Below are 21671 nucleotides of genomic sequence, written 5' to 3'. Positions count from 1 at the left end.
CTTTTATTACAATTGTAGTTTTCTTTATTAAAATGCGAATTTTAGGGAATATTTTTTCAATAGTTGCTTTTTAACAAAATCATGCGAATCGTGAATTTATTACGTGAATTTATTGATTAACAAATCGTGAATCAATAACGATACGTAATAATGGTTAACGTTGATCTGATTTTGATCTATGTTGATCTATGCACAAATCTTCATAAATGCGCATCATGAATTTCAAATACATAGAATTTAAAAGTATAAATCTTACGGCTTTAATACGCTTTGAGGTAAGTTAAGTCCTCTTACATTTGAAGAAATTAAGCTTTTTGTCATCTTTGACGATTCTTGTATCTTCGTACGATTGTGAAACTCGCCGATCCAAGAAGCCAAGTCTTTACGCAATATGTCACCAGTTTCTATGAGAATAATTTCGATATAAGTACCTTTCTTCGCACCTGTTATCTCCTACCTGCAGATAAGATCAGAAAGAAAAGAACTATTACCAGTCATAAGATGTACATTTATTCGAAAATGCAGTTAGTCTTAATCGAAGATGATTTTTAATTTGCCTTGTTCGTAATTACAATTACATTTATTCTAACGTGATCAACTACGCGTGCAATTTTAAGCGAAGAATACCTAAAAGATCAATTTTCTATCCGCTTTTCATTATTCGATTCTTCTTCACGATGCAACTAGTTTCGAGCAACGCAAATTCCAAAATCAGTTTTTTTAATAAATTCTCTTTCTCTCGATAAAGTAAAAGAGGCTCGAAATTTATATGGAACTTTCGTTCATTTTCTAATGCAATGAATTTCACGCAAAGAAAATTCCGAAATCTCATTCCCTCAGCTTCCAACTCCATTCCAATTCTAAATTCCTCCTCGTGTATCCCACGTAACGATGAAGTCAGATTTAAGTAAAAAAACCCATTCTTACGATCATTCTGATTAATACGAAATTTAGAAAATTTCCTTTTTTCGTCATTTTACAGATAAGATTATATAGTTCATCTCAATTGCAGACCCACTCTCGATATCTTCGTAACAATGGTCATTGTTTTTTCGATCAGTCGCGGAAGCGCGTCAACGGAAGTCGTAAATTCTCGTTACGATTCGAATAATCGACGCCACGAACAGAACGATTTCCTTATTTCTGTTAGGATAATAGGGATGGTTGAGCGAGTATAACACTGCGGTTAATAGGTTATAATATATATTTTCAACAACTATGCACAGAAGATATTTACTCTGTTACGTAAGGCATAAGAGAAGTAGATGATTGATTGACAGGTGGAAACCCGGTAAAGAAATGTCGACCGATCTGTAGTTGTAAATCAAGCGAAGTCCGGTAACGATGTTGAGGTAAAGAAAAACTCTTGTTCGGTGGTGATCGCTCTACCACTGGTCGCTTGCGAGTGGAATCTTGGGAAACATGTGAAAAGCCATACCTATATTATTTATATGTCGGGGATGAAGGGACACCGGAGCCTTTCTTTCGGAATATTTGGTAAGGTCCCCGATACTTTAGTCCAGATCTTTTTGTATAGTCTCAAACAATAGCTACTTCTTAAACTTAACTTAAACGATAAAACTGAGAAATAGCTGTTTATGACTTAATGATTATCCGAGATTTATGACAATGGGCTTGGGCTCGAAGTTGAATAATGGGTCACTGAACGTCCTGGGAGGGGCGTGTACCTAGCAGAGGTAATTAAATAACTGTCCTTAAAAACAGGGATTGACCTGAGGAATACGGAGAGGAGTATATAAGGGCAGTTCCATTTGGACCGAGAGGCAATTCGGTAAGTTCGACTAGCCCAGCGGACGTAACAGTCGCTGTTCAGTATAGCGATTTTAATTACTTTGTATTGCTCCGATATAAATAAAATAGACGATTGGTTCCTCCGTTCGACCGCTGCTTATCAATCGATGACTCGCCAGTGTAGGCGATCATTGCGTTTCCGGGTGACAGTTTTATCAAGTGACGCGCGTTCGATGTGCTTCGGTCTCAGTGTACAGTGTACGTTAAGCGACACGAAATCAACCGACGGAAGAGTCATAAAATCGGACCGTCGTCGCTGCGTACCGATTGGACTTTGAGCGGTCAAAGATTGGATTGAGATGGTGGATTCCTTCTTGTGCAAGATATATCAGGTCACAGATATATCGTGGTTGTCCTGCTGTGAGGATCGTTTTGTCAGTAGTTAGACGTTCGATACATTGCTGGGAATACCAAGCAGAAGCATGTCGTTTGAGTTGGATACAACACAACCGGAATCGGAAGCCCTGGCTTTCGCTGAGAAGGAGCTCCGGGAGACTGAGAATAACACGAAGGAGGGGCTCGCAGCCTTAAAGAAATATATCGAGGGTGAGTTTCCAGCAAATTTTTTTCGATGTTCTCTTTAGTGATCCTCTTTACTTTTGGATCTATCGCATGTTTAATTCCGAAATGTTTCCTCGTGCAATTCTGTCGCTATTTTTCTTTAACGCGATGATGGATGCTGTAAAAGTTTACAGAATATTTTTGTTTTCATTGTTTGACAGTTAGGGTTTTAGCGAAATCTATTAGTTTTTGATATTAATCAGAAATTGGCAGCGATCTAACGGGGAAATATAGGGTATCCGTGCTCTAAAATTTTATCTTCGCCTCGAGACCTTCGTCTCTTAAGGGAAGAATGTGTTAGACGCACGTGCGATGCGATAGTCTTCTTTTATGCGAAAAGTCGAAGATTATTTATCTCGATGTGAAGCTTCTACTAGTCGATACGATAAATCGATGAAAGCGATCTTAATCTTCACGGCCACCGACGCTCGTAAACAGGTGAACCATTAGAACCATTAGGTTACGTGGCCGTTGTCGAACATAGATATTCGACAATTTATGCAAGCTTGATCGACTATTTCGCTTTAGATTCCTCAGTAAACGAAATCAGTCGAAAACATTCCGTACTACATACTGGATTTGTTTTTCCTCTCATTGTCATCCATACTATATTAAGAAATTATCTTACATTTAAGAAAACAGCAAACTGGCGATAATGCGCATGACAAATACACTGTTCGTAAACTTCAAAAATATGTTATATACGATAATCGCTTCGTTTCTAGATTTAATTTTTATTTACAATGGTTTTAATAACATTCTCTGTCGTGCGACGTATTTTGTATAAATGTAATAGATATAGCACGTTTTATATAACGATTAACGTTATTTACTCGTACGTTCATTGCTATAATATGCAGAAACGCGATGTTTGCAACATTTTAAATTTAAATGAAAATTAATATTCAATAGACGGTGTAAATTAATTCGTGAAGACGCCTTTTCTTTAAGAATAAAAAAAAGAAAATTGTTGATTTTTAATAATTTATTTGCAAGATTTTAATCAATTCCAGTTAATTCCAGATATCGAAAAGAGGGAAAAACATATTGACAAATCTTTGAAAGTGTATAGAATTAAGAAAAGTATATGGGATATTTTAACATATTCAAAGGATTGACGTTATTCTAGCCAGCTTCGAGTGCATCAGAACGTTCACTGACGGTCATCATCGCCTCTTCGATAAGAGCTTATCGGTGTGGCTGTACAGTAGCGTTCGAGTTTTCGTTTAAACGCTGTCTGTTTCACAATTCTTGAACGTTGATAAATACAGTCAGTATCGCAGGTACCCGGATGAAAACGATCAAAGATCGTTGGTAATACAATTGATTAAATTTGTATCGATAATGTTGTGTACCTCGACCCTTGGTGCTAAGAGGTAAAGAGACCTGTATATCTAAGATAAGATTGTTGTTGTACCGGTATAGAATCGTGTCATTAATGCCAGAAATAGTGCTGACGAAAAAACATTGGTACTCTTTGTTTTATACTTTTTCTTCGTAAATTAGATCGATCCAATTCGATATATTAATCTTGGTTAAATATGGAAAGAGAGAATGCTTGCCAAACAGCATAGAACAAGTTTCTTCTTATTTGTAAACAGTTGAGAATATTGCTGAAATAGAATTACACTCTGGTTAGAAATTTTTGGCAGCCACTCTACACGAGAATGTTGTGCAAACAAAAATATACCGATTATTGTGAAACAAATTTGTAAATACAAAAAAGATAATATAATGATATTTTGAGGTCAATATGATCGTAACTTTAAAAGTTGGTACATTTAGGGGATAAGGAAATACGCTTGATTGTTTTACAACACATTGTTTTGTATTGTTGAAAATACTGTTTTGACATAGTACGATGGAAAAATTGCGACAGCCCTCCTTATAACGCGATATTCAGCATAACACGGAACGAACTGACCGCTATTTTTATGAGAAGGTTTCAAATTCTCAAAAACATGCAAGTAGCACTGATCGTGCAATTTAAATTTTAATAGATTCGCAATGCAATTTGCCTAGTTTATTTTCGCGTAATTTATTTGCGAATAATATCCACTGTAGACTGGGAATTTATCACTGTTATCTCGGTCAGTTCAGAAGTTTCTTCGATCATTGGAGATAAAGTATAATTATAGTTTTTGTTAGAGCTCGAGCGGAAGCAAGCATTTCTCTACAAATTGGAGTTTGATATATCGGATGCGATGACTTTTTTCATTTATTGACAAAAAATAATGCTAGAAATTTATCGACGATATATCGCGCTTAACAATCTCTATACGATTTTAGACAAGTTTTAGCATAATTTTTTAAACGTAATTCAGCATACGTAATAAAGTTCTTTTTTCATTTTGATCGCTTGTCCTGTTACGTTCCTGACTTCAGGAATGAGTCGTAGATTGATGCAATTTCCTTAACAAGGAATACCGAGGTAATTTTTTACGGAAGAGGTTTCGCTGTGAGCACGCGAGGACAGTTTGATCTTCCACTACTGTCGTGACTGATGAAATGAAAATTATTTCCCGAGTGAAATATAGTTTCTATATTGAATTGGACGAATTGAACGAATAACTCGTGTGCGTGTTCGAATAATTTCATAAAATTCAATAGAGCGTTCTGAAGATTTGCATCTATGGATCTAATTGAAGATTAAAACTTTTTTGCTAGTTATGGAAATCTAGTCAATAATCGATGATTTTTCTTATTATTCGACTGCAGACTTTTATACATTTTTAGAAGATTTAATTGTTAAATAAAATTTAGTATATACATGTTCCTAATACAAGTATTAGTTATATGTCTAAATAATATACAAATATAATATTCTTTATAATATTTCGTGCATGAAACAAATTTTTACTTTGTTTCACTGTTCTTATAGATTTTTAAAAATATTTACAATTAAAGTGGTTGCTGTAAGAAGGACTCAGTTCAGGTAATTTGAGTAAATTAATAAAAAATAATTGAAAGTCAATCAAACTTAAATCACTTTTTGAAACGTGCAACAAGTAAATTGTCAATATATACCTATGACATAGCAAATTCCTCAATGGTAAATAAGCATTGGGAACGAAGATCAAGTACAGTGAACAGACAAGTTTACAAAATTGGCTGCAAGATCTCTATTTACTTAGGACACTTCGTAGCAACCATATCGTTTCGATACCCTTGTATTTTGTATATTTAGGTAACTGCCACATACTTAAGCGTCTCGATTGAATATTTATGAGTCTTAATGTTACGCATTCAAATCGCCTCATACTCGTATTCGGATAAAAATACAATTGTTACGTCACGTGAAATTATGTATATACCATCCCTCGTAGTTTGGCTGCCGAAGGTTCACGTATTGTTATTCAGATTTTCAATATTTTTATTAACTTGAAGGAATCTCTAATCCTGTAAATGTTTTCCATTTATGGATGATCCTTAGAACAGTCCTTGGGTTTATTGTGCGCTCTTATAAATTACGAAGAAAGCAGGTATCTACCTAATGGGAAAAGCGGGATTTTCCCATTAACAATGTAACCCACGTGCCACGTTGGTAGGAGGCTTCCTCCTCCTATCTTCATTCATTAACGTTGGCTATAACCAATGGGCATCGAGGATCGTTATCCTCTTTCCTAATGAAAAGTGTGAACAACGAATCCCGTTTCTTCGTTCAAAAAGTACACCCGCACTGAGCTTTCTTCCGTAATAACACGAGAGCGGACAGTCGGTCAAAAGCCCAGCGCCAAGAAGTCAAAAGTCCGGCGCCAACTCGAAAAGAGTCAAAATTTAGTCGCCAACTCGACAAGTTGCTATCAGATAATAGATAATCGTATAGATCGAACACTTTGAATCTGATTGTAAAAAACATTACGATTCAACCCACGAGTATCTCCGAACATTTATATAATCAGTGAAATCAGTTGTTGGAAATTAAATATATACTATTGCCTGTTGACCGCAGTGTTATGCTAACTCAACCCAACAGAAATAAGGGGATCGACCTGTTCGTGGCGTCGATTATTCTAATCGTGACGAGAATTTACGACTCCCGTTGACGCGCTTCCTCGCGATCGCGTCTCTCCGCGACTGGTCGAATTTACAAGAATATACACAAAATTTTTATGCTTTTACTTTTTGCGGTTGTCTTTGCAGCGACGTTCGGTTTGCATTGTATAAACATACACATAAACGGTAATAGTAATACCCAATAGCGATAATAATTATGTTTAAAATTTAAGAACCTATGACTAAAAATATTTTATTATTATACGTACTATAAATATTATTTAGGTATTAATAGCTATTTAGAGCTATGTATATAATCTTATCGTCGTTGTTTCGATCGTAAGCCTATACAGTTGGAACACTTTCGTGTATTTAGATGTTTCTTGCCTGATCCTAGCATGAATTTAGTCATCTTTTGTGACGATCCTCGCTATCTTAACTTAACTCTCTTCTCTTCCTCCTTTCTTCTTTCCTCTGTTTGTTTTATCTCGATCCCTTCCCCTCGTTTCTCCGCAACTTCTCCATATTTCCCTCTCGTCTTATCGGCTCTTCACATACCCGTGCCAGTATCTTCCAACGACGATAAGAGAGTGTAATTGTAGATATTAAACAAAAGCGTTGGAAGTGATGAATATTGATATAAGGAATAATTGTAACTATCGTAGCTCTACGTATTTTCTAACTTTTATGTAGAGTTTTAGTTTCCAAAATGTTTCGTATATAATATGGTATAAAATTCGGCTAATTATAAAGAAAAGGACACGTCTCACCGATTTCAATGATCTTGAAATATATTGTCAAGATCGATATTCTGCACAACTTTTTCCTATACACTTATCGCTTGATTTACGCTTTTCCGAGATATTTGGAAAAAGCTTTGGTATAGTTTACGTTACGATTACGCTTCGTTCTGGAGTAGCGAGACGCGCTTTTACGTAGTCCAACTTAAACCGAATTCATCGATGAGATAGGCAACCACTTTTGACATTGTATAAATGAAAAAGAAAAATCAATGAATCATGAATTGGACTTAGTCGCTAGAGTATTATTCAGCCGCCATTAGGCGGTCGGCAATGCTGGTGCGAGATAATTTTCAATGACTCTATTTACATATGAACTGATATACGAAATATGAACGCTATGCCTTATCTGTCTATTTGTTATGTACAATAAATAATTAGAGTCGTACGTATTTATATATATATGTCAGCCATATGTAGCTTAATGATAAGCACGCACGATTTTAATCTTTGATTTGTACAAAATTTGATTTGTTGGAAAAGTATATTTGGTATACAGTATACGGTATACAGGGTGATTTAATTTTTTCCGACCAAACGTTCTTGTCAGTAAATTTTATAAATCAAGATTAAAAAAAAATTATATAAACATTACTGGAAGTAATGTCAAAGTTTTATAACAAAAAAAAAAAAAAAAAAAAAAGGATATACGAATGAGCAGTAATAAATCTGCTTTACTACGGTATAAAGTGCGAATAAATCAGGAATATTTACATGTAGTAGTAGTTAGAAGGTACCATAAAACTTGTGCAGCTCCAATACTGATTTTATCTTGCGATTGACAGCGACAAGATTGAATTTATTAATGTTCCAAATTTTTGTCTATTACTCGTTGAAATTGATTATATAAAATTCCAGTCATCTATATATGGCATTTATAGTGAAAGTTTTATGGAAGTTCTTTGCGAACATCTGGGAACATGCTTGACAACATAATTCAAGTTCGTTGAAATCGGTGAGGCCGTATCTCTTTTTATGTAATTACCAAAGTTCGTAATTCCATGTATCTATAAAACAGATATATTATATCTAGAAAAAGTTTTTATAAATGTTAGATAAAAATCGATGGTTTCAATAAAAAAAACTTCGTCATAAAGTCTACAAATTTAGGTATATATATATATATATATATATATATATATATATATATATATATATATATAATTCTTCCGCCACATAGTTATAGCTACACTTATAATAATTATATAATACGACGAACATCGTGCTTAAAGAAAATTGATATACATGTTTATATTAAGCGGAAGAAGTTAAAATACTTCTTCTATTTCCCTGAACTATACTTCGTTACGAGATCTTTAATTCTAACAGCCTTAATATTATTCGTCATACATTTCATACGTTTTAACGCTATTCATCGACTTAACCATTAATAAATTTCTCATTTTCATTTTCAGACGACCAAACGCTCCATTTTCGTAAGGACGATGTTTTCCTTTTAATATTCCTGCGACCATGCAAATTCTACGCGAAGAGCGCCTACGAGCTGATGAAGAGGATCGCCGAGTTCAAAGATAAAAACGCAATTCTGTTGTCTAATTTGATGCCAAACGACGAGAGGGTCGCTATGCTCGAGCACAACGTGGTGAATGTCATCAAAGGAAGAGATCACAAGAATCGAAGAATACTTATTGTTAACTGCGGAAAGTCCTGGGACCCGTCTGCTGTCAGCGCCGACCAAATATTTCGAGTGTTGTATTTGGTTCACCAACTTGCCATGTGGGAACCGCTAACTCAGGCAAGTACGATAGAAATTGTCGACGGACAGACTGGTTTTATAACGCTGTTGGTTTTGTAACGTTCAATATACTCGTGATTATACGGTTATGTAAAGTATCTGTAATCGTAGCTGAGAAGTTTATTTCTTTCTTTGGTAGTTCGTGACTTGCTTTTCAGACATGCTTTCATGTTCATGTAAGAAAATGATCCTTTTTTACAGATATACGGAACTGTCGTCATAATGGATTTCGACGGCCTAAGTATGAAACAAGTGATGGGCATGACACCATCTTTTTGTATGAAACTCTTGACGTTTATTCAGGAAGCTATGCCTCTGCGTTTGAAAGAGGTTCGTAGCCAACTTTGATTTAAGGATTTTATAATATTTCTTGGTATCTCGTAATGTTGCGCGTTGTTACGCGTGAATACTGGATTGTGACAATTCAAACGAAGACTATAGGCGGAAAACATGACAAACCGCACCAGTTTTCTTATGGGAAGGGGATTTTTAAATTCAATGCACCGTCACCTACTTCCACCTAAACGAATCTATTCTTAAAACTTTCAAATCTTAAAAATTACGAAAATCTTCAAAATCCGGTTTAATGGAACTTACCTTTAGACCTTTCCATAAATGCGCCAACGTCTGTAATTTAGTTATGTATGTGATAGGATCGACCCAGAAGTAAAATTACTTTACGTATAGTTTTAACGCTTTTGATTAATAACGTCGACTATTCTAATCGATCGTAGGTACACTTCGTAAAACAACCGTTCCTATTCAACATGGTGTGGCAGATGTTCAAGCCCTTCGTGAAGGAAAAGCTAAAGAAACGTATGTTCTTCCACGGCAATAAGATGTCTGCCCTTCATGCATACATTCCAGTTAGTCACATTCCGAAGAACTATGGGGGCAATCTGCCGGAAATCGATTACACCAGTGCCGATTGGTATCCTGTACTGCTTCAGCACGAAGATAAGATCAAAGGTAAGATTTAATTAACATAATTTATTCTTTCCAGTCGTACGTTATATAGAGACAAAAATCGATGTTGTATTCGAGTCTTCCTAAAATATATGCTCTACATTCTTTAAAAATATAAATTTTTATAGAATTTACAAAGGACATAAATATATTCTTTTGTCTTATAAATGAATTTAGTTGAAATACGTCAATTAAAATATGATAGAAAATTACAGAAAAGGAATAAATCCTTGAATAAATCGGGATGAAATAAAAATTTTCGATATAATGAAGCAAGAAACTGATACAATTTCTTTTATTTTTCAGAATGGAATTCGTACGGATATTGTAAAAATGAATAATCAATATAGAAAAACGAAGAGACTAAAACAATGAAGCATTCGAATTATATCTACTAAAGATCTTTTTTCCACTGTGATCACGTTCTTGTACAAAGTATTTTAAGAATATCAACAATTGCTATTGTTATACATTTATGATGGTTTTATCAAATTACTATTAAGTGTATAGTTTTGTACGAAACACTATTATTTCTGTATATTATAAATAATATTTACTCGCTCCTAAAATATCATTTGACAATGAAAAATATGTTTTCAAGAGAAGTATGAACGATGAGACTATAGTGCAACAATCTTTAGCTTGATGCACAGACGAAATGAATCTTATCGCGACTTATCTAACATTTCCGATGCAGCCGAAATTTTTTGACGTTAAAAATATTTCAAGCTCGCGCATTGTATGCAAAAGATTGTGATTGATATACATGGTAAACATGATTTTCGTTTGCATCTTCTTAAAATGCAAAGCAAAGAAGAAAATCCGAGTAAAGTATAAGCGTAAAATAAAAAAAGGCAGAATAGTGAAGAAAGAAAAGTAGTTGGAATAAGACTTTTGAAGCTAATGGTTCTGATGATAGGCAACATTTTAGTCAGGCAATTTCATTTTCATAATTTGGTCATTTTCAACAATAAATAAATTTCAATAATTTTGGAATAGAGGAACCAGGTTTTCGAATCGTTTAACTTCTACGTCTCGAAATTCATTTCAAAACCTGCCTTCGTTTCAAGCAAAATTTTTGCAAACCTGTTTTACTAAGAGTTACTTTTAAAAAAATGTACAAATTCATGCAAAATTATACAAACTTATTTGTAAATATCGAAAAACGTTACTATAATATCCGTAAGTCTCGAATATGTTAACGATCGTGAGAGGAAGTAAACACAATTAGAAATTCTAAATAAGAATTCGATGAAAACTATTTAAATCGAACTTGATGTTACTTACAGACATTTTAAAATTACAATGCGGAAAGAAGAAGGTAAACTCTTAACGCATTTATATAACGCTTTCGAAGTTGACTCGAGTCGTACAGGTCAACTCGATTCGGAGTGCAATTTGAAACTGGGCTAAAAAGAAAGTTTACCGTATAGTACATAACGACGAATAGAAATTTCTATATCATGTGTGACCACATCTTCGTGTTTCTAACTTCATTTTAACGAGGCGAGAATATAAGAGGAAGAAAAGGAAATGAAAATAGGTAAAACAGAGAAAGGAATTTTATAAATATGAATTTTATAAACATAATTTATTAACTACATCGAGTTGTGTTATCAACTAAACTTATTAATTATTTCTCTAATTATTTCATATTACATATAACGGTATGCGAATAATTCATATTTTTATGAATATAACGTAGATAGCAAATAGTTTTGTATATTTTACATATATCGATTATACTGAAAATTTATATACATATACATATACTGAAAATTTTCGATGAAAAATTACCGCTATTTGAACTGTTATAATTTCGTGATTCGTAGAATTTCGTGCAACAATCTACCTGGCTTCATTTACAAGCTCGAACATTCACAACATTTTTTAAGCTTCGTAAACGATCGTTTAAATTTGTAGAATTTTCGGAAAGAAAATGTTTCCTCGCTTTCCCAATTGTTACACGATGTAAAAACATCTTTGTAATAAAAATAAATAAAAAACATCTGTGTAATAAAATGTACACTGGATCGAACGAAGGACTCAAATATCTTCTTCAGAATAATATGTAGAGAATAGTTTAATAATACATCTTGCGTCCATTTCTCTTAAGAAACGAAGAAGAAAAGAATGAATCACAATGAAAACGAAACCAAAGAGAAATAATAAATCACGATGACGTATAACAAACGCGAAAGGTGATCGTAAATTAAACGGAATATGCGCATGTCAATCGTACAAATGTTTTTAACGCTGAGCCAGAAATCAAAATTTAATTAATCGCGGTGTCGCGGGTTGAGAAGGAGCATAACCTTCGCTGTTGGACTCACTGTCACGACTAAAGTGGGAGAAACGCTTTCGCTTTTCAGCCGATTTCCGACTTGCGAGTCCTGCTTCGAGATAGTCTCCACCAGAGTCTCGATCACGTTGGATCCGCTCGTTCGACCGATCGACCTGTTTCTCTTTTAACAGGCCAGCTTCTCAGTTTTTAGTCGTCCCTCCGTCACGATCCTCGTAATCGATACTGCGGTCGTGACAATTCGTGAATCTTGTCGCGTAGAAACCGTGAAATGACATCCTGCAGCCTCGTCATCGGGATATCGTGAGACGAACCGTTATTCTCATAAAAAAATTACTTTCTCAAGGGAGAAGCGCGATTTTAACTGGATCCCTCGAGTAAGTGAATTTTCAGGTATGATCGTTTATTTGTCGATTGGTTCATTTTTATTCGTGTTCGGTTCGATGTCGTCTGCGTTTAATATTGGTGGTCGAGATTAGTGTGTTATGAGAAGGATTATTGTTTTGGTTTTGGGCATTTTAGTCTTCATGTTGGAATCACAGTTCTGAATTAAAAAGCTGAAAGTACGCATTTTGTGTATCCAATGCTAGAAAAAGAGGAAATCTTGAGGATCAGGAAATAATTCTTTTCCAAGTTGTTCATTTTGTATCGTTTGGTAGTTTAGCAAGCGATAAAAGGGTTGAAAAGAAAAATTTGGAATAAATTGGCATTGGAAAATTTCGGTTGTTAAGGTAGGTTAGTAGATATTTGATAATTTAAGTATAAAACGCAAGGGTTATTTACTGTTCGTAAAATATACGATTTTCAGCAAATTCTTCTTTTTACCAAACGATATTGCATATCTTATTTTTGGCTAATAACGTGACGTTATAATTGGTAATTAAACATATCATAGCTTATCTTTCTAGTACGTATGTTTTCCAAGTTTCGTATATATATAAATGACATTGCATAATTTGACTAAAAAAGTGCCGTTGGAAAGGAAAGGCCGAGGAATTAGGTTACAGTATGCTGCATAAAAATCGCATATATGAATATATGCGATTGTAATATATGCATATATGCATAAAAATCGCATTGGAATCACACATTTTCAAATATTTTATAGCTTGAAATAATAGCAAGTCAATATTATCGGTATAAAACAACTTAAAGACCTTTTGTTCGTATTTCTCCATTTGAATTCAATGGAAAGCAAGTTATGCGAGAAAATTTCTGCAATATCAATCGCTGTATACACCCGTCAGATATCATTTGGAGTTTGTAGTTATCTTATCTGCCAGAGAACTACCGGATTAGGATAAGTACATGTAAAATATAAATAAACGTTGCAAAGAATTAATCTCGCACGTTGCATTTCAACGATTCGATACAGAAGAAAGTAGATATTTATTCGGACAATATTTGCGAATTTTTGTTGCACGAGCGATAAGACGGTAATAGAAAATTCCCCATAATATTATTTCATTATTTCTGTGAGAACTCCTTGCGATTAATTATTATTCATTTTATGATTTACCGCGCGATATGTTGTGGGATATTCGTTCTATTAGAGTCGATAATCGGATCATCGATAGTATTAAAATTGTGTTAATAACTTGGTTAAGAAGTTCAAAATAAATTTCTTAAATTATGTTTACTTTATATCTCTGAAGTAGCAACTGTGCAAATAGTGAACACGATCCTAGGATTACTCGCGTTAAATTCCATATTTATCTTGTTTCAAGCAAATATTTATACACATTACGGTACATTCACACAAACACTCGCTTCCATTCATTTCTTTAACGACGAATAAAAATTTTCTATAGATAATAATTTATCCAATGTCGGAATACTAAATGGTGAACGATATACATGTAGAGGAAATAAATCAAAATTCTTCTCAGCAGAGAGAATAACGTAAATTTTATGCCAAACGCAAGACTGAGCGCTGTCAGTGCTAGATTAACGCTCAATTCGAAATCTTCCGCGAAACGAACGTGCAACGCATCAAACAATACCGCATCGATTAAAAAAATTCAAGGATCGACAGAAACACGCATCGAGCTGAACAACGTCCAATTATCACCGACGTTAAAATCGATTTATTTTCTGTAATCTATTTAATTATAATAAATTTGTGTATTATTTATATTATTACATTTATATTCTTATAATTATACAATTTATGTATTTATTTAATTTATGTAAATATAATAATATCCATAAACTTGCACATGTATTACATAAGTAATACACATACAATAGTAAACGTAATTGCAACAAACAGTAAAAGAAAAGGGAAGAATTATTTCTATATACATATCTGTATGTGTATACACATGTATGTAGTTCCTATGTTTCTAACAAAAGTTATATATAAATGGTTTTTCATATATATCCTATACATAGAGTTCGTTCAAGAGTAACAAAGCTCTGTCAGCGATCCCATGGAGCGGCTAGGAGACCAGGATGCCTGCACCGTTCCAAGCAAATCGAGAGAATTGCCGCAATTGAAGATAGGCAGCTCCGTGTTGAAGGCCGATTTCGACGAAGGCGATGACTTCTACAAGGAAAAGACGAAGAACGAGTTACGCGAGACGCCAGAGGTCATGGAACAGGCGTTGAAGGACTTCAAGGCGATGTTCAAAGGTACCAGGTAACGGGACTGCTGGGAAATGGTGCCCGGTAGCGCTATAGCGTTGATTTCATGGCCACCTTAATACGTATTCACTCGGATAATCGTGAGATAGAGGGAAGTTCGATAGAAAAGATTCGATTTTACAGTTTCTGGAAGATTTAGGAGAATTTTCTGCCAATACAAATGGTAGCTATGAAAGCGATTAGAGAAGTATGGTTAAGTTTAAAAATGTCACACGACTGGCTTTACGAGTAGTTTAGTAGGAAAGACTCGCTGTACGTATTTGGAGAGGATTCGAGAGAAGTTTGCGTTGATTCGCAGAATAAAATGAAGCATTTCGGAGATGTTACGTGAATCGATATATGATAAATTAGTGACATTTCAGCCGACGTGTGAGAAGAGAAGATACGGTTTTTAACACTTTACTCACCGCTAGCGGTTCAACAGCATACGCACGTCCGACCGGCTGCTCAGGCGCAGATTCTTCCTGGCTCCGGCTCTGTTTCGGTTTAGACCCTCCAATACCATTCTTTTCGTTCATCGCGAACGGTAAGTTTTTCAAATTGGTATAAAATTGTGGGAGCTTACGAAGCAACGCAACTGACGCAACTGAGCAAGGTACTTTGGTACTAAATAAGAAATTACTGCTCAAATAATGAGAAAGATTGTCGGCGACAAAAAGCCGATTAATAGGCTATCGGTCGTTAAGAGTCGGAGGAAAAAACCGATTAAACGGCTATCGGTCGGTGAAGTGTTAAGAAATTTTGTTGTTTTCTTATCGGTCTATTGTAGATGGAGACAGGGAAAGAGAAAGGAGAGAATATTTTTGTACTGTAATTCATTTGGGTGCAGAAGTGAAAAGCGTTCTTTGTGCAAATTTCTGTCGTGCAAGCATATTGCAATTTTATTTTTTCTTTATTTGCTGCACACTTCAGCGGGTGATATTTTCTTTTAAATTTAATCGAAGAGGATCAAGAATATCATGTGAAACGATTTTTCTTATGGAAGAGCGCTCGACAGATTTTCATCGACGTTTTGGAATCATTCGATTCTGTCGAAGTACTTTGAACAGGAAAATTGCAGAAAGACAAAGAATAACAATCGCGATCATTTATCAACCGCGATAAATATTTTTAATATTTTGTTATCAGCCAAGTTTAGTGATCTATGTGATTTCTTCTCGATAAATCAAAATATCCTATCGGTAATAACGAAGTTAAAACAAGATTAATTAAGCAATCGGCAAGACTAAAGTACAAAAAATCTTTTATGGAAATAAATAAATATTTTTGATATTTTGCTACAGCCAGGTGTAGTAATCTGTGCGATTTCTCCTCGATAAGTCCAAATATTCTATCGATGATAGCGAAGGAAAGACAAGATTAATTAAACAATCGGCAAGACTAAAGTACAAGAAATCTTTTATGGAAATAAATAAATATTTTTGATATTTTGCTACCAGCCAGGTGTAGTAATCCGTGCGATTTCTCCGCGATAAATCCAAATATTCTATCGATGATAGCGAAGGAAAGACAAGATTAATTAAACAATCGACAAGACTAAAGTACAAAAAAATCTTTTATGCAAATACGATTCTTATGGCCGAATTATACTTTGAATTAGCCTCGTATTGTTGCAGTTATTCTTACAGCGAAGAAAGCAGTGCTACGAACGACACGCAGCGTCGTCATGATGTTACCACGGTACATTCGCTTTATACGTTCGGAACCGGTTAGGTGAAAATGAAAATTTCACTCTATCGCGAGCTCGGTTAATGTTCCTCGAAGGAACTTGATAGAAACCGAAGGTAACAGTCGCAGCGAATAATCGTCAAATAATCACTCGCTTTCTTATTTTAATAAATATTTTTTACTTACTTAATTTTCCTTTCTTGAACAAGGAAAATTTTCTTCGTCGCTATGAACGAGATAGCAAACATCTTCTTAAAATTCTACTGACCGTAATAAATACTCCAGCAGTGGAATAACGTATTGTTGTGATCGAATAACCACTCGGTTTGTCTCGTTCGTCGCCTGAAACAATATCAATTTTCCTTTGTAAAGAAACGCCAAATGTAATTGCACGTTCCGAACGTGAAGGTTTGCGTTTCGTTTTTAGATGAACCCGATCTGTTCGTGCCGGATGACGATGAATTTTGTCGGAAGTTCCTACGACCTTGCAAATGGTACCCGAAAAGTGCCTTTGAACTGGTGAGCTAAATTCTACCTTAGCATACATATTCATATACCTATTACAATTGCAATTCAACGACTGCGTCAATAATTATTATTGAAACTCGAACAGTTAGGTTTCAGATAATTAAGAGAACGAAACGTATATGTCAATAGCAGCGAGTATGCTGATTGTCAGAAGAATGTTAATGATTTAAAAAATTATCCAAATCGTATTTCATTTCGAAATTAGCTAAGAATTATATTAATAAAAAATCATTGTAACTTCGCAGATGAAACGGTTTTACAAGTTCAAGATGAACAATCCACGCTACTGTTTAAATCTCTTACCCAGCAACGAGAAGAAGGTGCTGTCTTCGGATATGGTGATTCCGTTACCAGATCGTATGGCGGATGGTTGTAGAGTGTTACAGGTGAACTGTGGGAAAGCATGGAACACGAAAATCATCAGTATCGATGAAATATTCCGATCGATCATACTGTCACTGGAAGCCGCTATGGCTGAACCCAAGACACAGGTATAGTCAATGGAATTGTCATGTTCTTGTTCAAAACGAGTCTCGTTTTAAATCTAATCTCTATCTTTTGAATAAGAAAGAAAGTCAGGGAAGGACAAAGAAGTTAGACATATGAGAACTGCACGATGAAAATAAGGTGTGAAACGAAAATACGATATAGAAACGTAAAAAGCCTTCCTTCAAGCATTGGTTGAGCTTACGGAGGAAACGATTGCGTAATACCTGATACGGCGTCCACCTTCCGGCAGCGTATTTAGTATCGTTAGAAAAGCATGCTCTATCGGAGTCGATACGTAACACCTTGAAAAATGTGCAAGTCTCGTCGTAACATTCTATTCAAATTCTCACAATATCCTAGCATGTAATTTCCCATACGGTGCCGATCTTCCAGACGCATATTTTATACGCATATGCGTACAACCGCGATCTCGTGAATATTTCTCCATTTCGTTTGAAAAATGCCGCTGTATTGTGAATATCTTTTCCCTGTATTCTTCCTATTCCATCATATTTCTGTTTACCGTATTCTGTCTCACCTTATGCTGTAGTTTAGACAAACTTTTATCCTACTTATTTTCTCACATAAAAGATATAACTTAGAAAAAACGAAGCTGGCACCCCGCTGGGGGTGCTATATTTATTTTTATTTTATTTTTTTTCTTCACCAATAAGATATAACACTTTACCAAATGTCCATAAGGACAAATTGTAAAATAACCAAAATAAAATAAAATAAAAAAAAACTTATTTTCTCTATTCTACTCGTCGCGTTACATTAACGTTCTATTACCGCTATAATTTGTCATTATGTCTTTTACGTGTTTTCCGTAGATCGCTGGAATCCATGTAATTTTAAATATGGACGGCCTAACATTGAATCATGTGACACACATCACTCCGAGTTTCGCTGCCTCGGTAACGGATTGGGTACAGAGATGTTTACCCTGTCGACTGAAGGGTATCCACATAGTGAATCAACCCTTTATATTCAACATGGTTTACGCTATCTTCAAACCTTTCCTTCTGGTACGTGCTTCAACGATCATTTATCAACGAGTTCTCATTAACCCCTTTGCGTTTTCCGCGTCATTTACGATCAAAGCGTATTTTTCTATCTTCAGAGAATTTCTTAGATCGTATGAAAATAAGAAACAATCGTTGTTTGTCGCGCTTAACTTTCTTACACGCATTAAAAGCTCCTTTTCCGGTCGAAAGGAAAGTGAGATCGAGACATAAAAAATTCGACTATCGTAGTTCGGTTAATTTTATGTCCGATATACTTAATCCCATATTCTTCTATTTGAACGAAAAGAAATTCGATTACGACGGTACATCGAAGCAAAGACTAATCTAGATGTATATGTAAATGTGAATTTTAATAATTTTGCATATTACTTCTGGATTTTCCATACCTAAATGTTAGTTTGGATACAAGTCAAACTGAAAGTAACAATTTAACGACTAATACTTAATACTGTTAATACTGTTCCTTTAGGTATTTATTAAATAGACGAGGATGCTTCGTAACAATATTCGTCGCTTTGTAGAATATTTTAATTTGATCATTGATAATTGAAATTTTATTTACAGGAGAAAACACGCAAGAGGCTTCACTTCCACGGAACAAACAGAGACACTTTATTGTCTTTGATCGATGCGAAAGCTTTGCCGATTGAGTTTGGTGGCAAACTCGAGATGCCGAACGAATCGATTGGTCAAGGCATTTGCGATTATTTCTGCTGGTTCGAGAAGGACTTCGAAGGTACTCTACAACTTGTTACTTCTCAATTTTTATTCCATACCCTCGAATATCCTCCACCTGTGGGAATTAATTGCATGCTGATATATTATAGCGCAATATGTATACACATACATATAGGGTGTTCTTGCAATTTAATGTACAAATTTTAAAAAATTTGTAAAAATAAGATTAATACACCATGCAGCAAAAAGTTGGTAAATGGTTCATTAGAAAGTTATACGTGTTACGCGTTGATACTAGCGATATATGTTTATCGTTTCTACTATGATTCTACTATACTTGCATGTGAAAAGACTGGACAAAATTACCACGAGATTCGGTCTATGATAAAATTAATAGCATGCCGATGTCAACTTTGCATTGACAAAGGCGGATGACACATCGAAATGCGCATACAAGTACATATCATAAAAGATATAACTTAGAAAACACGAAGTTGGCACCCCGCTGGGGGTAGCCACCCACATGCTATATTTATTTTTATTTTATTTTTTATTACCAATGAGATATAACACTTCACCAAATGTCCTTCAGGACAAATTGTAAAAACCAAAATGAACTATAAAAAAAACAAGTACATATAGATAGCTTTACGTTGTATGTGAAGTTATAGCTTTTAATACAACATTTATGGAATTTTTGCTACATGACGTTTTAGTTTTATTTTTATCTATAGAATACATTGACACAGTTCGGACACTAAATTTCTCAAATTCGTAAAAGAAGTTAATTTTCTTCGACATTTAACGCGACATTTCATTTGCAATTTCTTTCGATTTATCTAAATTACTGAATTCTACTTTTCGATATTATAGTTGTGGAGGAATGTTATCAAATGTAATTTTACACGTTGATTTTTAACGAATAGAATTTTAAGTAATATTAATCCATTAGTTTATTAATCAAGAAAGGATAAACAAGGAAAGTTAACAATCTGTTTAGTGGGAATAATTTGATCTATCGTTGCAATGGTTATTATTACGAGGTTTTATCGCGTTCGATTCTTTAAACAAATGCGCAATTCCCACGTTACGAATTTCACATTCTAATTTGTATCATAGCTGATACTAGTGACTTGCATAATTACGCACCGGGATGTGTTCCGTTACTGCGTGTTATTATTGGGTATGGTTTGCGTTACGCAACTGCACCTCGTATAATTTCCCTCGTATACAGAAAAGGATAATTGCCGGACCATGCAACTTCGTTCATTACGTAAAGGGAGTAATTACCGTCTTGAAAAATATCTTGTTTATCTTTGATTCTCGCTTGCGAACTAAACCATGGCTGACTTTCTTCTTACCCTTCGACTATCTCCTTTGCCTTAATTTTACGCTTTGCATATAACTATATCGTTAACAGATAATAAACGTGTGAAAATATTAGGAAACTTCAAATTTTAAAGAACAAAGAATTTTTACAGAAACAGCAAAAACGAAAATGAATTTTAAAGAACAAGAAAAAGTATCTTTAGTTAAAGAAGCAAATGATCGTTCTTTTAATCCTTTTATGGAAATATTTTATTTCTTCCAGGAGAAAATCGTTAGGCAGTACACAATTCTTAGTGTTAATAAAGGTCTTTTCCTAGATTTTCAGATAGATAGGGTTAAATGGCTTGTTACATGATCTGGTAGAGCAGCTTCTATTCTAGTTTGATAACAGGAAATGAACGAAAGGAATAGTTTGTCCAAGCTTGCGATTCGCTTGAATGGTGGACTTACATAAATATCACGCTTGATTGTAACGAGTTTTGCAAGTACAATTAGGGTAATAATATAGTCCCCGGATATCCAAGACTGCTTATCTTGCGTATTCACTCGTTCATATTAAATTTTCTAGAAAGTAGTCGACCTATGATAAACTCGTGCGAATTAAAAATTTTTCTCGTTACAGTTGCCAGTAAATATGGATATGTGAAGAGTACAAAATGACGAGGGACAGGGTGTAATAAGCGTTCAATTTGAAACGAGGTAACAGAGATTTTAAGGTAAAGTGATTGTTTTCATTGAATAAGTACAACGAAATAGGGGAAACGGGTGGTAAGAATTGAAAGAAATCACGATTTAAATATCAAAGAAAGAGGAGGTTGGGAGTTCGAATAGTTATCATTATACATAGATGGATGATTTTTATGTTCGCGTTGGATAAAATTTATTTAAGAAATAAGAAAGATAGATAAACGAATTACAACGATGGGCGTATCGAAGTGGTAACGAAGTTATCTTGTAATTATTCTTGTTATAGATAAATAAATATTTCGTGATTTCAAATGCGACAAATGTAACGGGCAATACACGTTGTTATTAATATTGTTACTTGGTTTAATAAAATATATAAGCAATAAATACATATAAATCATAGTCGTGGTAAATAATTGTGACAT

General features: G+C 34.5%; 2 protein-coding genes across 3 annotated transcripts; both read left to right on the top strand.

Annotated features, from left to right (window-relative positions):
• Positions 1-1963: 1963 nt before the first annotated feature.
• On the top strand, positions 1964-10288 carry LOC132906674 (retinaldehyde-binding protein 1). The gene is made up of 5 exons (XM_060959056.1): positions 1964-2358; positions 8585-8925; positions 9127-9255; positions 9660-9894; positions 10198-10288. The coding sequence occupies exons 1-5, from the start codon at positions 2235-2237 to the stop codon at positions 10230-10232; spliced, it is 864 nt and encodes a 287-aa protein (XP_060815039.1). The 5' UTR covers positions 1964-2234; the 3' UTR covers positions 10233-10288.
• A 1901-nt stretch (positions 10289-12189) lies between these two features.
• LOC132906670 (clavesin-1-like) lies at positions 12190-21643 on the top strand. Of its 2 annotated transcripts, none has more exons than XM_060959049.1 (7): positions 12190-12570; positions 14588-14827; positions 16935-17026; positions 17281-17526; positions 18358-18552; positions 19117-19288; positions 21182-21643. In XM_060959049.1, the coding sequence occupies exons 2-7, from the start codon at positions 14626-14628 to the stop codon at positions 21217-21219; spliced, it is 945 nt and encodes a 314-aa protein (XP_060815032.1). In that variant the 5' UTR covers positions 12190-12570; positions 14588-14625; the 3' UTR covers positions 21220-21643. The 2 variants fall into 2 exon arrangements, with proteins under 2 accessions (XP_060815032.1, XP_060815031.1); XM_060959048.1 differs by having other exon boundaries at positions 12190-12586.
• Positions 21644-21671: the final 28 nt, after the last annotated feature.

This window comes from Bombus pascuorum, chromosome 5 (assembly GCF_905332965.1).
Source record: "Bombus pascuorum chromosome 5, iyBomPasc1.1, whole genome shotgun sequence".
NCBI lineage: Eukaryota > Metazoa > Arthropoda > Insecta > Hymenoptera > Apidae > Bombus > Bombus pascuorum.
Note: the sequence above shows the minus strand (reverse complement) of the source record. Positions and strands in the feature narration are given on the sequence as shown.

Bases quoted from the DNA above. Each gene is read 5' to 3' on its own strand.
- LOC132906670 (XM_060959049.1), top strand. From the start codon at position 14,626: ATGGAGCGGCTAGGAGACCAGGATGCCTGCACCGTTCCAAGCAAATCG. The intron at 14,828-16,934 runs GTACCAGGTAAC...TTTCGTTTTTAG, and splicing joins CTTCAAGGCGATGTTCAAAG to ATGAACCCGATCTGTTCGTG. The intron at 17,527-18,357 runs GTATAGTCAATG...TGTTTTCCGTAG, and splicing joins TGGCTGAACCCAAGACACAG to ATCGCTGGAATCCATGTAAT.
- LOC132906674 (XM_060959056.1), top strand. From the start codon at position 2,235: ATGTCGTTTGAGTTGGATACAACACAACCGGAATCGGAAGCCCTGGCT. The intron at 2,359-8,584 runs GTGAGTTTCCAG...TTTCATTTTCAG, and splicing joins CTTAAAGAAATATATCGAGG to ACGACCAAACGCTCCATTTT. The intron at 9,256-9,659 runs GTTCGTAGCCAA...AATCGATCGTAG, and splicing joins TGCCTCTGCGTTTGAAAGAG to GTACACTTCGTAAAACAACC.